Consider the following 15,428-nt stretch of genomic DNA (forward strand, 5'->3'; position numbering starts at 1 on the left):
CAATTTTGGGAGTAAGTGGGCAAAGATTTTATGAGGAACACATGTGTAACAAAATGGGGGAGTGTTGCAGAAAAGGCTGGCAAAGCTTTAGACCACAAACTCCTTCCGAGTGGAGGAGAGGGGGATGTGAGTTTGGGTGGAGGTGTCCTAGACTGCTCTGAACTCTCAGGAAGGTTTCAAAGGCCATGATGATTTCAGGAGACAAAGTTGACAATCACATGATTTCAGTGTGTAATCATGAGTCTGTTCTTTGCTCAATTATGCCCCCTGTGGCTGGAGGTCTGCAAGGCTGATTCTCATGACTTCAGTGAGATCTTCTGTTGAGCATCAGAGCTTTGGAATAACATCATCTTGGCCACTAGTCAGCCATTAGTAGTTCATAATCAATTAAATTAAGCTAAGTTAACTAGTTCTTTCATTTGCAAAACATCCAGCATGGTTATAGTGATAGTTTAATACTACTTTCAGAAGTAAGAATTTTAAGACATGGTAGAAGTGTGTCTCCTTGGCTTTTAGAGAAATATTATAGTTATTTTCTGTGTATGTTGTGTCTACATTATCAGCAAATGAATTTTCTTATCATTTCATGATTTTTTAATTACTTTGGAAGAGTAAATATTCACTATTGTGTTCTTACTTGAGTGAACCACAAAAAAAAACAAATTTATTGCAGTAAGTGTGGCCATTGGTTGCAAAGACTGGATGATATTCTTTTGTGCATGTTTTCACACCACTGTATGGACCACATTCTACCTGTCAAATATAGAGAGATAATATACATTAGACAATGAATATTTGAATACAATCTTCTTAAATCTTAATATGAAATGCCATACATCCAGAAAAGGATAAATACAATATATGTTTAGATTTAAAGAGAAAACTTTATGGAGTCACATCCAGTAAATAAGAAACTAATATCAGTATTTTTATAGAAATAGTGTATTAACAAAAAGGCCATGCAACTGGCTGAGTTTATTTTTATAATGTAACCAATTTCCCACCCCCACCCATGACCTTCCCCTCCTAGGTGATATTTTTCTTATCACTCTCTCACTCACACAAACACACACACACACAAGAAAGTCACCAAACTGAGTTTCTACCTCCCTCTAGAATTTCACTACATATCAATACATATATATTTTCACTATATTTATATATTTCATAGTTTTGGGTATCTTGGTAATTTTCACAAATAAATGATACAATATGTATTCTATATGCCTTTCTTTTTATACTCCCTTATGACCTTTATTTATACTGATGTTCAGAGCTGTAATTTACTTTCACCCTTAAGTAATATTCCACTATTTGGCCATATAGAAATCATCACTGTCTATTCTCCTACACACTGGTAATTGGGATGGTGCTTTTTTCCCTTTCATTTTGTTAGGATGAATAATTCTACTCTAAACATACTTTCTATAGCTCTCAGTTTTGTGTGCAGCAAGTAACTACCCATGATAGGAAATTTAAGGTAATAGGATAAATACGCTATCGCCTTGTATAGACACTGCTAAATGGTTTTGTATTACTTGCTAGATTCTATTTCTTAACCTTGATGTAATAATAATACATACACACTTTTACTTTTTGAAGGAGTGTTTCTTACATTCTGTTTGATCAATTTTGCTGTGATTTTAAAAACTGAAAATGGTTAAAAATTTACATTTCAACTTCCAAATGAACCAGCAGTAACTTACCCAATGCTTGTAACTTGATGTTTTTGTAAGAGCAGTTTCTGCAACCACAGAACAGTTTAAAAAAATAAGAAGCCCACACACACAGTGGCAGTAGAAATCTATGTAAGTGGCCAATTCAAGGAACTACAACTAATGAGGTAAGAATTTTGTAGTAGTAACAAAAACATAAATTCTCAAATATATACAAATCTTAGAAAAAAATAATCCCCCAATTATTCTAGCTTTGTGAAAAATGGTATTATGTATTTATTTTTTAGTAACTCCTAATACCCTGCTTGAAGATACCAATTTTTTAAAGCTCTGTAAAAGAGACATTTCACTGTGATGAAGACAATGCCCTGGGTGAAGTCACTTAAATGTGAAGAAATTCTGCTCAATATCAGGGTATTATTCAATACCTATATAACAGCTCCTTTTATTCCCCTAATTTTATGGGCCACCTTGAACTTTAAGGAAGATAACTGGTCAACAGAGGTATGAATGAGTTCTTTCTTAACACAATGCCTTAATTTCGGGGACTCAGAGCTGGTAACTAAAACTGTAGATTTACAAGGAATACCAGATCTAGAAGAGCTCATTCTTTCCCCACACTTTGTAATTACAACCATAGAATCTGGGCCCCAAAAGGAAAAATAATTTAGTTAAAGGAAGAGATAAGGTCTACTGCCCATTCTAATGCACCACTCTGTTTTAACTTCTCTAATATGGGAAATGAGAAGAAGCAATTCAATGATGAAACATTTAAAAGGAATTTATAGTAAACCCTGTGTCACTTTACCAATTTAAGAATTACGAATCAATGAAACCACCACTACATTCCTACATTACAGCAAAATGCTTCCTGCATTTCTAGGATATATGAAGTGTTTTCCCCAAGACTGAAAAATTTACTCACCAGAATAAAGAGTAATGGCCAAGATGATGAAAATCACTTTGATCCATGAGGAGGTGAGAGGCATTTTATCGAATCTGTCAGAGAAACTCCTCAGGATGTCTGAAACAATGGCACAGAGATACATGGCCCATTTCCAACAGACAGGTAAATGAAATCTAGACAAACTTAGAAAGTGTTTTACTTGTAGAGGAACTACTCCAACTCCCTAGATCCCAAGTTAAGGTGGACTGTCCCATCTGTTGCTCCCCCAACCCTACAATTCAGCAAGAAATATCACGACATCAGAAGACTGCCCTAAAGTGTGAGAGAAAACCCATGAAAAGTGCTCTGTGAATAGGTGAGAAGAAGCTGATTATTCTCCCCAATCTTTGAGTCAACCCACAAGGAGCCTGGCTGCACTTCGAGTAAATATGCACATTTGAATCTCTGTGTGTTCTTCTGACAAACAGCAATAGGTATTTCTGGAATGATAAATCTGGAGCAATACTGACAGCAGTGTTCCAGGGCTACTTCCCTAGGTTCCCCACTTGACCTGCCTGACGGAGAGATCAAGAGTGAAGCAACAGTGGCTATCTAATTCACCTTTCCTTCCTGACCATCCATCTCCACTCTTACTGACTTGTGAGTGAGGAGATTGGTGGGGTAATACAGAGCACTCAGGGCAGATAAGAGGCAGAGATATTCCGTGTCTTGCCTGGGGGGTATTCAGTAGGTCAGGAGTGATGCCTCACAGATATCTTGCAATACATGTTCCCTCAGCAGGGGGCTTGGGACCGTTTGATCTGATGAACCCAGAAGTATGAGGAGGAAAGAAGGAAATACCTGCAGTTATAGATTTTACAGTAAGAAGGTATGTGGGGAAAAAAGAAATGTGAAAACTTTCCAAGCAAGTGAGTTGGAAAGGAACAAGAGAATCAAGCAGGAAAAAAGAAGAGTTTGGAAATGTCAATTCAAATGGGGTCTAAACTCTTAGAACTTTTAAGAAAAATCACCATTTGCTAAAGTATCTCTTATACAAACTACCTGTTAAAGAAAGAATAAAACTTGATGAAAGTGCTGGGGAGAAAAAAATTTTTTTTTTCTCTACCCTTCTAAGTTCTTCTGGTTGGTCTAAGGATTAAATTGACATTAGAGACATTCACAGGAGAAAATCAAATTTAATTATTTAAATACGGCGAATCCAAACATGAGAAATCCCAAAGACAGGCAAAATGATACATGCGCGCGCTTGCGTGCTAGGTTCCTCCCTGTCTACCACACCCAGTTTATATTATACTCTAGGTATCTCTGGTGATAGCTCCCTTCCTGGAACAGGTCCTCTATCTACATTCTTTAGGCAGTTAGGTCAAAGGTTCTTCCTGAGTCTTTTCTTTCTTAAAAACAATCAACCCAAAATAATCCTCATGCCAAAGAGATCCATTTAGGGGTGGCAAATTTTCCTTCCCTTCAAAAGCAAATCTATTAGAGGTCAAGTTAATGTTGTTCAATAAGTTTTCATTCTAATGAATACATAAAGAATAGACACCTGAGATATTAAATTATATTTATAATTTATTTACAAATTATAAAGGGTGTTATATTTATCACCCTTCCATTCCCCAAAATATTTATGGAGTCATTACCATGAACCTGACATGGTAATTATGGTATACTCTTATTTTCAAATATTAATTGTACATTTCATTAGAAAAAAAATTTTAAATGAGCATTTGGCTTTCCAGTTAAGCATAATTCTCACTGGCTTAGAAGTGGACAGGAATGGACCACCATCTGTCATCTACCCCAAAATGGAAGACTTAACTTGTGGATGGCGGCCCAGATCTATCCATCTACCTTGGAACCATTACATGGAAACAAATAAAATCGTAAATAAGGGTGCTATAGTCTTTTACGTTTGTTATATTAGTTTAGCCTGTATCCTAACAAATACAGTGAACTTCAACCAACCTTCTGTACAGAGTTGCATTTCTTTGTATGTTAAGCACATGTATTATGTCAGTCTCAGTCTAATGATGGAGATGCTAACGGCTAGGAATGTGTGAGGCCTGGAATACTTGTGGCAGCCCCATTTGCCCAATGCTGTGGCTGGAATGGCCCTTGTGGTTCTTACTATGATTGCAGGACACAATTCGGGAATGCAAAGTGGATCATATTGTCTGTTTTTCCAGTTATGCTCCAGACATAGGCCATGTGCAATTTTATGTGCTCTCCAAATTAATCTGTATTTTGGGGGTTCGGGGTGGAGATGTGTGAGGAGATCTGATTTACCCAGGTGTCATTTTCTAATAGGAATCAGGAAATCTTCTTAATCTTAATATTAGTGTTTTTCTGCCTGGCAAAACTAAAATTATGCTAGTAAACAAAGGATCACTTTGGCTCTTGAGAACAAGGGAAAAGGAGCCCCAGGGATGCAACAGGTAATTAGTAGCCAAAGGACTCTGAATCTTTAGCAGATAAAACTCTCCTCAGTTGGAGGGTGCAGGCAGTTTTCTTTTCGCATGTTAATTTAATTTCTAAAGTGCTTCTAAAGGCACTCAAAAAGTGGACACTAGTGCTAAACATATTTAAAGACCTTCTAACTTACCTCACCCTTCTCTATACTCTTTTTCTTGTAATCCATACTTGAATTCAGCCTCCATCTCCTGCCCCAGAAGACACAAGTCCCCAACATACTTTTTGTCTATTATCAGGTGTACATGTTTCATGGATGTTCATGAACAGATTTCAGTTACACAAAATAAAATGTTACATTTCTTCACATTCAAGTTTTACCATAAATAATAACTGCATAATATAAGCAATGAAGAGCCAGTGGAAGACTTGAGTAGGGCAACTACATCAGATTTGTGTCTCAGAAATAGCATTCTTGAAACTCCTAAATATTGAGAGAATGCATAGATTTCCCTAGAAGTCACAAAGAAGGCATATCACATTCATATATGAAAAGACTATATTAGAGAGGGCTCACTGACACATCTGAGCTGTGGCTGCTCTGGGAATTTTTGCTATTCAGTGTACCAAGGCTCTGCATTACCTTTTCAATTTTTATTTTAAATTTGCCAGAAAGTGATATGGGAAATTCCTTCACTTAAGAAGAAGGACAAAGAGGAAGACTGGCTGCAACCCCATGAAATTATTGATAATAAAACTAACTTGGAAAAGTTAAAAAATGTGTACAAATATGAATTTATACAACAACTAAGTGGAGAAGCTGGCATTAAAACTCAGTTCTACAGCCCCATCCATTAGCAGACAGGGTGCCTAAAGCCATACTGAGCTCACAGCCACCTCTAAACACACACCCTTGCCATGGCCCTGCCCACCAGAGGAACAAGACCCAGCTCTACCCACCAATGGGCAGGTACCAGTCTCTCTCACCAAGAAGCCTGCACAAGCCTCAGGACCAACCTCACCCACCAGAGGGCACAGACTAGAAGCAAGAGGAGCTATGATCCTACAGCCAGCAGAAAGTAAACCACAAACACAGAAAGGCAGACAAAATGAGAGGGCAGAGAAATATGTTCCAGAAGAAGGAACAAGTAAAAACCCACAAGAACAACTAAATGAAGTAGAGATAGGCAACCTACCTGAAAAAGACTTCAGAGTAATGATAGTAAAGATGATCCAAGATCTCAGAAAAAGAATGGAAGCACAGACTGAAAAGTTATAAGATATGCTTAACAAAGAGCTAGAAGATTTAAAGAACAAATAAATAGAGATGAACAATAACTGGATTGAAAAATACACTAGAAGGAATCAATAGCTGAGGCAGAAGAACAAATAAGTGAGCTGGAAGACAATGGCTGAACTCGCCGCCACAGAACAGAATAAAGAAAAAAGAATGACAAGAAATGAGGACAGTCTCAGAGACCCTCGGGGGCAACATTAAAAGCACCAACATTCGCATCATAGGGCTCCCAGAAGGAGGAGAGAGAGAGATAGGGCCTGAGAAAATATTGTAAGAGATTAAGCGCGAAAACTTCTCTAACATGAGAAAGGAAACACTCATTCAAGTCCAGGAAGCACAGAAAGTCCCACACAAGATAAACCCAAGGAGGAACACACTGAGACACACATTAATCAAACTGACAAAAATCAAAGACAAAGAAAAAGTATTAAAAGCAACAGGGGAAAAGCAACAAATAACATACAAGGGAATCCTCATAAGGTTATCAGCTGATTCTTTTAGCAGAAACTCTGCAGGACAGAAGGGAGTAGCATGATATATTTAAAGTGATGAAAGGGAAAAACCTACAACCAAGAGTAGTCTACTCAGCAGGGCTCTCATTCAGATTCAACAGAGAAGTCAAAAGTATAACAAGCAAAAGCTAAGAAAATTCAGCACCACCACACCAGCTTTACAAGAAGTCTTAAAGGAACTTCTCTAGGCAGAAAAGAAAAAGCCACAACTAGAATCAAGAAAATTATGAATGGAAAAGCTCACCAGCAAAGGCAAACATAAAGTAAAGGTAGGAAATCATCCACACACAAATATGATATCAAAACCAGCAATCATGAGAAGAGAGTACTAATACATGATATAGGAAATGCACTGGAAATTAAGAGACCAGCAACTTAAAACAATCTTGTACATATATAGACTGCTGTATCAAAACTTCAAGAGAACCACAAAACCAAAATTTGCAGCAGAAACACAAAAAAGAGAAAGCAATCCAGGGGACTTCTCTGGTGGTCCAGTGGTAAAGAATCTGCCTTCCAATGCACGGGATGTGAGTTCGATTTCTGGTCGGGGAACTAGGTTCCAACACGCCACGGGGCAGCTGTGCCCAGGCACCTCAACTAGAGAGCCTGTGGGCACCAAACTACAGAGCCCACATGCTCTGGAGCCCATGTGCTGCAAATACAGAGCCCACGTGCTCTGCAGCCTGAACGCCACAACTAGAGAAGAGAAAAAACCCGCATGTCACAAGTAGACAGAAGCCCACATGCCACAAGATCCTGCATGCCTCAACAAAGATCCCATGTGCTGCAACTAAAATCTGACGTACCCAAAAAATATTAAAACTAACTAACTAACTAAATATATATTTAAAAAAAGCAATCCAAACACAACACTAAAGATAGACATCAAATCACAAGAGAAGAGAACAAAAGAGGAAGGGAAGATAAAAAGACCTTCAAAAACAAATCCAGGGGGTTTCCCTGGTGGTGCAGTGGGTAAGACTCTGCGCTCCCAGTGCAGGGCGCCTGGGTTTGATCCCTGGTCAGGGAACTAGATCCCGCAAGCATGCCGCAACTAAGAGTTCACATTGCTGCAACTAAGAGTCTGCATGCCGCGATTTAAGACTCTGGATGTCGCAACTAAGAAGGCCGCATGCTGCAACTAAACAAAAGATCCCATATGCCGCAAGAAAGATCCCGTGTGCTGCAACTAAGACCTGGCACAGACAAAATAAATAAATAAATCTTTTAAAAAATCCAAAACAATTAACAAAATGGCAAAGAACATACATATCGATAATTACCTTAAATGTAAATGGATTAAATTCTCCAACCAAAATACATAGACTGGTTGAATGGATACAAAAACAAGACTCTTATATATGCTGACTACAAGAGACCCACCTCAGATCTAGGGACACATACAGACTGAAAGGGAGGGGATGGAAAAAGGCATTCCATGGAAATGGAAATCAAAAGAAAGCTGGAGTAGCAATACTCATATCAGAGAAAATAGATTTTAAAATAAAGAATGTTACAAGAGACAAAGAAGGACACTACATAATGATCAAGGGATCAATCCAAAAAGAAGATATAACAATTGTAAATATATATGAACCCAACATAGGAGCACCTCAATATATAAGGCAAATGCTAACAGCCATAAAAGGAAAAATTGACAGTAGCACAATAATAGTGGGGGACTTTAACACCCCACTTTCATCAATGGACAGATCATCCAGACAGAAGATCAATAAGGTAAAACAGGCCTTAAATGACACATTAGATCAGATGGACTTAATTGATATTTATAGAGCATTCCATCTGAAAGCAAGAGAATACACTTTCTTCTGAAGTGCACATGGAATATTCTCCAGGATAGATCACATCTTGGGCCACAAATCAAGCCTTGGTAAATTCAAGAAACTGAAATCATATGAAGCATCTTTTCCAACCACAACGCTATGAAAATAGAAATAAATTACAGGAAAAAAGAAACTGTAAAAAACACAAACACATAGAGGTTAAACAATATGCTACTAAACAACCAATGGATCATGGAAGATATCAAAAAATATCTAGCGATAAATAACAGAAACACAACAGTCCAAAAGCTGTGGGATGCAGCAAAAACAGTTCTAAGAGAGAAGTTTATAGTGATACAAGCTTACCTCAGGAAACAAGCAATATCTCTAATAAACAACCTAACCTTATACCTAAAGCAACGAGAGAAAGAAGAACAAACAAATCCCAAAGTTAAGTAAAAGGAAAGAAATCATACAGATCAGAGCAGAAATTTAAAAAAAAAGAAACAGAGGAGAACAACAGAAAAGATCAATGAAGCTAAAAGCTGGTTCTTTGAGAAGATAAACAAAATTGATAAACCCTTAGCCAGACTCATCAAGAAAAAAAGGGAGAGGACTCAAATCAATAAAATTAGAAATGACAAAGGAGAAGTTACAACTGACCCCACAGATATAAAAAGGATCATAAGAGACTACTACAAACAACTACATGCCAATAACATGGACAACCTAGAAGAATGGACAAATTCTTAGATACAACCTTCCAAGACTGCACCAGTAAGAAACAGAAAATATGAACAGAGCAATCACAAGTAATGAAATTTAAACAGTGATTTAAAAACTTCCAACAAACAGAAGTCCAGGACCAGATGGCTTCACAGGCAAATTCTATCAAATATTTAGAGAAGAGTTAACACCTACCCTTCTGAAACTCTTCCAAAAGTTGGAGAGGAAGGAACACTCCCAAGCTCATTCTATGAGGCCACCATCACCCTGATAATAAAACCAGACAAAGATACCACAAAAAAAGAAAATTACAGGTCAATATCACTGATGAACATAGACACAAAAATCCTCAACCGAATTTAGCAAACTGAATCCAACAACACATTAAAAGGATCATACGCCATGATCAAGTGGAATTTATCCCAGGGATGAAAGAATTTTTCTATATCTGAAAATCAACCAGTGTGATACACCACATTACCAAGTTGAAGAATAAAGACAATATGATCGTCTCAATAGATACAGAAAACACTTTTGATAAAATTTAACATCCAGTTATGATAAAAACTCTCCAGAAAGTGGGAATATAGGGAACTTACCTCAACATAATAAAGGCCATATGTGACAAACTGACAGCTAACATCATTCTCAATGGTGAAAAGTTGAAAGCATTCTGCCTAATATCAGGAAAAAGGCAAGGATGTCTCTTGCTGCCACTTTTATTCAACACAGTTTTGGAAGTCCTAACCATGGCAATCAGAGAAGAAAAAGAAATAAAAGGAATCCAAATTGGAAAAGAAGTAAAACTGTCACTGTTTGCAGATGAAATGATACTATACCTAGAAAATCCTAATGATGCTACCACAAAACTACTAGAGCTCATCAGTAAATCTGGTCATGTTGTGTGATACAAAATTAATACTCAGAAATCTCTTACATTCCTATACACTAACAATGAAAAGATTAGAAAGAGAAATTTAGGAAGCAGTCTCCTTTACCATCTCATCAAAAAGAATAAAATACCTAGGAATAAACCTACCTAAGGAGACAAAAGATCTGTATTCTGAAAACTATAAGATGCTGATGAAAGAAATCAAAGATGACACAAAAAGACAGAAAGATATACCATGTTCTTGAATTGTAACAATCAATATTGTCAAAATGACTGTACTACCCAAGGCAATCTACAGATTCAGTGCAATCCCTCTCAAATTACCAATGGCATTTTTCACAGAACTAGAACAAAAAATCTTAAAATTTGTATGGAGACACAAAAGACCCTGAATAGCCAAAGCAATCCTGAGAAAGAAAAACAGAACTGGAGGAATCACACTCCCTGAGTTCAGACTATACTATTAAGCTACAGTAATCAAAACAGTATGGTAGTGGCACAAAAACAGAAATATAGATCAATGCAACAGAATAGAAAGCCCAGAAATAAACCCACACACCTACAGTCAATTAATCTACTACAAAGGAGGCAAGAATATACAATGGGGAAAAGACAGTCTCTTTAATAAGTGGTTCTGGGAAAACTGGCAGCTACGTGTAAAAGAATGAAATTAGAACATTCTCTAACACCACACACAAAAATAAACTCAAAATGGATTAAGGACCTAATTATAAAGGCTGGACACTATAAAACTCTTAAAGGAAAACACAGGCAGAACACTCTTTGACATAAATCTCAGCAATATATTTTTTGATCCACCTCCTCAAGTAATGCAAATAAAAACATAAATAAACAAGGGCAACCTAATTAAATTAAAAAGCTTCTGCAGAGCAAAGGAAACCATAAATAAAATGAAAAGACAACCCACCGAATAGGAGAAAATATTTGCAAATGAAGGTCAATACCCCCACAAAGAAACAATAAAAAAATGGGCATATCTAAGCAGACATTTCTCCAAGGAAGACATAAAAATGGCCAAAAAGCACATGAAAAGATGCTCAACATCACTAATTATCAGAGAAATGCAAATCAAATCTACAATGAGGTAACACCTCACACCATTCAGAATGTCCATCATGAAAAGGTCTACAAAAAATAAAGCTAGAGGGCTTCCCTGGTGGCGCAGTGGTTGAGAGTCTGCCTGCCGATGCAGGGGACGCGGGTTCGTGCCCCGGTGCGGCAGGATCCCGCATGCTGCAGAGCGGCTGGGCCCGTGAGCCATGGCCGCTGAGCCTGCGCATCCGGAGCCTGTGCTCCGCGACGGGAGAGGCCACAGCAGTGAGAGGCCCGCGTAACACAGGAAAAATAAATAAATAAATAAAAAATAAACGCTAGAGAGGGTGTGGAGAAGAGAGAACCCTCCTAACCGTTGGTGGGAATGTAAACTGGTACAAGCACTATGGAGAACAAATAGAGGTTCCTTAAAAAACTAAAACTAGAACTACTAAATGATCCAGCAATCCCACTCCTGGGCACATATCTAGCGAAAACCATTATTCGAAAAGATACATGCACCCCAATGTTCACTGCAGCACAATTTACAACAGCCAAGACATGGAAGCAACCTAAATGTCCATTGATGGAGGAATGGATAAAGAAGATGTGGTACATATATACAATGGAATATTACTCAGCCATAAAACAGAACAAAATAATGCCATTTGCAGCAAACAGAATGAAATAATGCCATTTGCAGCAACAGGGATGGACCTAAAGATTATCATATTAAGTGAAGTAAGTGAGACGAAGACAAATATCACATAATATCACTCATAAGTGGAATCTAATTTTAAAAAAAGATACAAATGAACTTCTTTACAAAACAGAAACAGACTCACAGACTTCAAAACAAACATCATTACCAAAGGGGAAATGTAGGGGGAGGGATAAATCAGGATCTTGGGATTAACATATACACACTACTATATATAAGATGGATACCCAACAGGGACCTACTATATAACATGGTGAACACTACTCAATATTCTGTGACAACCTATGTGAGAAAAGAATCTGAAAAAGAATGAATATATGTATATGTATAACTAACTTTGCTGTACACCTGAAACTAACACAAAATTGTAAATCAACTATAATCAAATAAAATTTTAAAAAATTCAGTTCTGCCTTTCTGAGAAAAATAAAGCTTATCTTCATCCCAATAAATTCCCCTAGCTTCTTCATCTATGTCCAAGGAAGGCATTTATAAATAGAAAACTGACAATTCCAAAATGTATTTGATACAGAGGAACAGTTAAATAATACCACAAGGAAGCTAACAGGCAAATGCAGAACGTGGTATGTTCTATGAAAAAACTGATCCAATTTAAACAAGTCACGGACACAGAGAAAGAAGAGGAAGACAAGTAGGCTCCTCCGAATTAAGAGTTGTAAGAGACATAACCACCAGTGTCAAGAGTGGACCTTCTTTGGATTCTTACTCAAACTCTAAAAAAACAGCATGTTTGAGACAATAGGGCAATTTGATTATAAACATTTATCATTTTAGATGATACAAAAGAATTATTGTTAATGTTAAGTGTATGAATCTCAGTAGGATTATTGAAGAAAATGTTCCTGTGTATAAGAGATGCTGGCTGAAGTTGTAGGAATGAAATGACTATGCCTGAAGCACTTTATAATGCTTGAGGATTTTTCTAAAAAATTGAATAGGTAAAGCAAATGTGCCAATCTTGATAATTACTGAATCTATATGATAGGTATATATGAGTTCATTATGTTATTTTCTACATTTTTGTGTATGTTTGACCTTTTGTAATAAAAAATACTAATGTAAAAAAAGACTATATTATAAAGATGTTACTTTTACCACATTTATGTGACTCCAATAAAAATTCCAGTAGAATTGTGTCTTAGTGGACTAGACAGTGTATCTAAAATATATCCATGATGATACGCACTCAAGAATATCCAAGAACACAGTTTAAAAAAAATGGATGGATTTCTTTGTTCCTTCCTTCTGTACGTATTACTGAATACTAATCAAGTGATTTTAAAAAAAACAAAAACAAAACCCTGCAATGCATTGCAGTTACAAGGTCAAAATTAGGTAAAGATAGGGTCTTCTCCTTCATAGAGCATTCAATCTCATTATCTAGGGGGTAGTATCGTGGAGAGATTAGGAGTACTGACTGTGGAGAGAAGGAGATAGAGGGCAAAATCAAAGACGCTGCCAAGAAAGGCATAGGGTATCACACAAGACTGGTCTAAGAAGACTATGGATAGTAAATTAAAGGGAACATTCATTCTCTAAGATGAAAGAAAACTTAGAGAAAGTAATGGAACGTGGGCTTTGGAGTTAAAGGTACCTGTGTTTGAATCTCATCTCTGTCCATTTGTAGCTTTGTTAGTAGCTAGTTAGCTTCAGCAAATGATTTTACTCCCCTCAGCCTCGTTTTCTTTTTCCCTTACACAAGTTTCAGAGTGATATAAACCTCATGGGATTATTGTGAGGAATAAATATGATGAGAAATGTAAACCACATAGCCAGGTACTGGCAAAAAGAAAGGAATGGATGAATGTGTAAATCCCTAGGTAAGTTGATATGGAGAGAAGGATAAAAGTAGAAAGATAGATAATAAAATTTCCAGAATTACAAGGCAAAGGGGAAAAAAGTGGAGCTAGTTCATCCTGAGGTTTCCCTACACAATAAAGAAGAGGTGAAGTTTACCACTCAAAGTAATGTAGCAGAGGTGTGGTCAGACAGTTGAAAAAATTGGATTAAAAATGGAAATTATACGGAGATGGGTGGCATAGGTAGCAACCTGACATTAAATAATAAGAGACCTCCTTAGGAGTCTAGAGGGCCTAGGTCAGTAGTGATGATAGCAGGACTGTAGACTCCATTGTATCGAAGTTGTTCCATCCTTGCTCCACAGCCAAGGTCTGGAGCAGGAAAATAGCATGCTGAATTTATCCCGGCTTGGAAGAAAGAGGGAAGAATCAAGAACAGGATGTCAAGAGAGCATGCTCATGCCAAGGGGCTAAATATAAATGTCAGTCTATGGGACTCAGACTGAGAAGGGAAGACAAGCAGCAAAAGGAGTACTAACTACTCTAGGAGAGTTTAAAGTGTGTGAGATAGAAATTTTCCAGATTATGGCAAAATTTCAGGCTTGCCTACGTTAAGGTGGAGGGGAGGGAAACACATGGAGACTTCAGAAGACTTAGGTATTGCAAAGATTATTAGTCGTGGTGCTGGAGTTTCCCTGGCTGATGTCAGAAATCATGTCCTACAAAGATCAAACAGATAACCCTTCTGAGAAGCAGGATGGGCTAAATGACCTCTGGAGGCAGAGACCAGGAAAATGAATCAGCCTTGAATTTGGTGAGTGTATACCAGATTATCTGGAATAAGGTAGGTAATTAACCTGCTTTGCAAATGTCATCTTGTTCTCATGATCCACAATCAGAAACCACAAGTACAGAACCTCCAGGTCTGTCCCTGCCTGCTGGAGCATGAAACATCAGAGGAGGTGGTTTAAGAGAGGGGTCAAACTAGGAAACAGCTATTAGCGCAGTATCTTGCCAATCAACTGGTCACTCAACTGAGCAAGGAGCCTGCCTCCTCTGCTCAACATGCCCCTGGGCCACAGACTCATGGAACAGCAACTTTGCTCAAGGCTAGCTGTGACCTCAGGGTGACTACAGTGGGCTCACATTTTGCAGCAAGCTCATTCAGGTAAACATCTCTTCACCTCCTTATTCTAAGTCAGTGATGGTATCTCTTTGGCTTTCTTCTCTGTCACTAGGTTTCCCAGTATGTTTGTTTTCCTCCAGCACCCTCCTTTTGTTTCCTCTGCACAGCTAATATGGTTCTCTCTCATTTCTCTATGTGTCCACCAGCTGCAATTTGGAGAAGAGACAGAATGAGTAGAGTAGGGCATGGGAAGTTGAGTAAATGACTTGGAATGTATCTTCTCTCTAGGCCAAATAGTTCCATTCTTACAAAAGAAGAGTTTGGCTACAGAAATTGGTAATTTAATACAGTTAAACTCTACTTACATTAATATCAGTTGATATTCTCAGTATCCTGTGATGTTCATGCTTTTTCTGAGGCTCATACTTCTAAGAAATGTTGAAGCTAGAATTTGAACTTACCAGTGTCATCAAAATCATGTGTACTATATATGAATCATAAA

At 37.5% G+C, this 15,428-nt stretch overlaps 1 protein-coding gene across 11 annotated transcripts in view; it reads right to left on the reverse strand.

Annotated features, from left to right (window-relative positions):
- Positions 1-15,428, reverse strand: part of LOC115847471 (sperm-associated acrosin inhibitor-like) — an 86,245-nt gene that overhangs the window by 13,424 nt on the left and 57,393 nt on the right. For 4 of the 11 annotated variants that reach the window (XR_011377341.1, XR_011377345.1, XR_011377340.1 and 1 more), the window contains exons 4-5: positions 9,510-9,581; positions 2,602-2,700 (exon numbers count right to left, since the gene is read on the reverse strand). Coding sequence is in view for 1 of the 11 variants with exons in the window: in XM_070045209.1 (XP_069901310.1) it covers positions 2,602-2,700; positions 9,510-9,561 (151 nt within the window). In the remaining 10 variants the exon portion in view is untranslated. Of the gene's footprint in view, positions 1-637; positions 754-1,706; positions 1,745-2,601; positions 2,701-9,509; positions 9,582-15,428 lie in introns of all 11 variants that reach the window. The other 7 variants (XR_011377342.1, XR_011377344.1, XR_011377343.1 and 4 more) reach the window with 5 other exon arrangements.

Source organism: Globicephala melas, chromosome 3, assembly GCF_963455315.2.
Source record: "Globicephala melas chromosome 3, mGloMel1.2, whole genome shotgun sequence".
NCBI lineage: Eukaryota > Metazoa > Chordata > Mammalia > Artiodactyla > Delphinidae > Globicephala > Globicephala melas.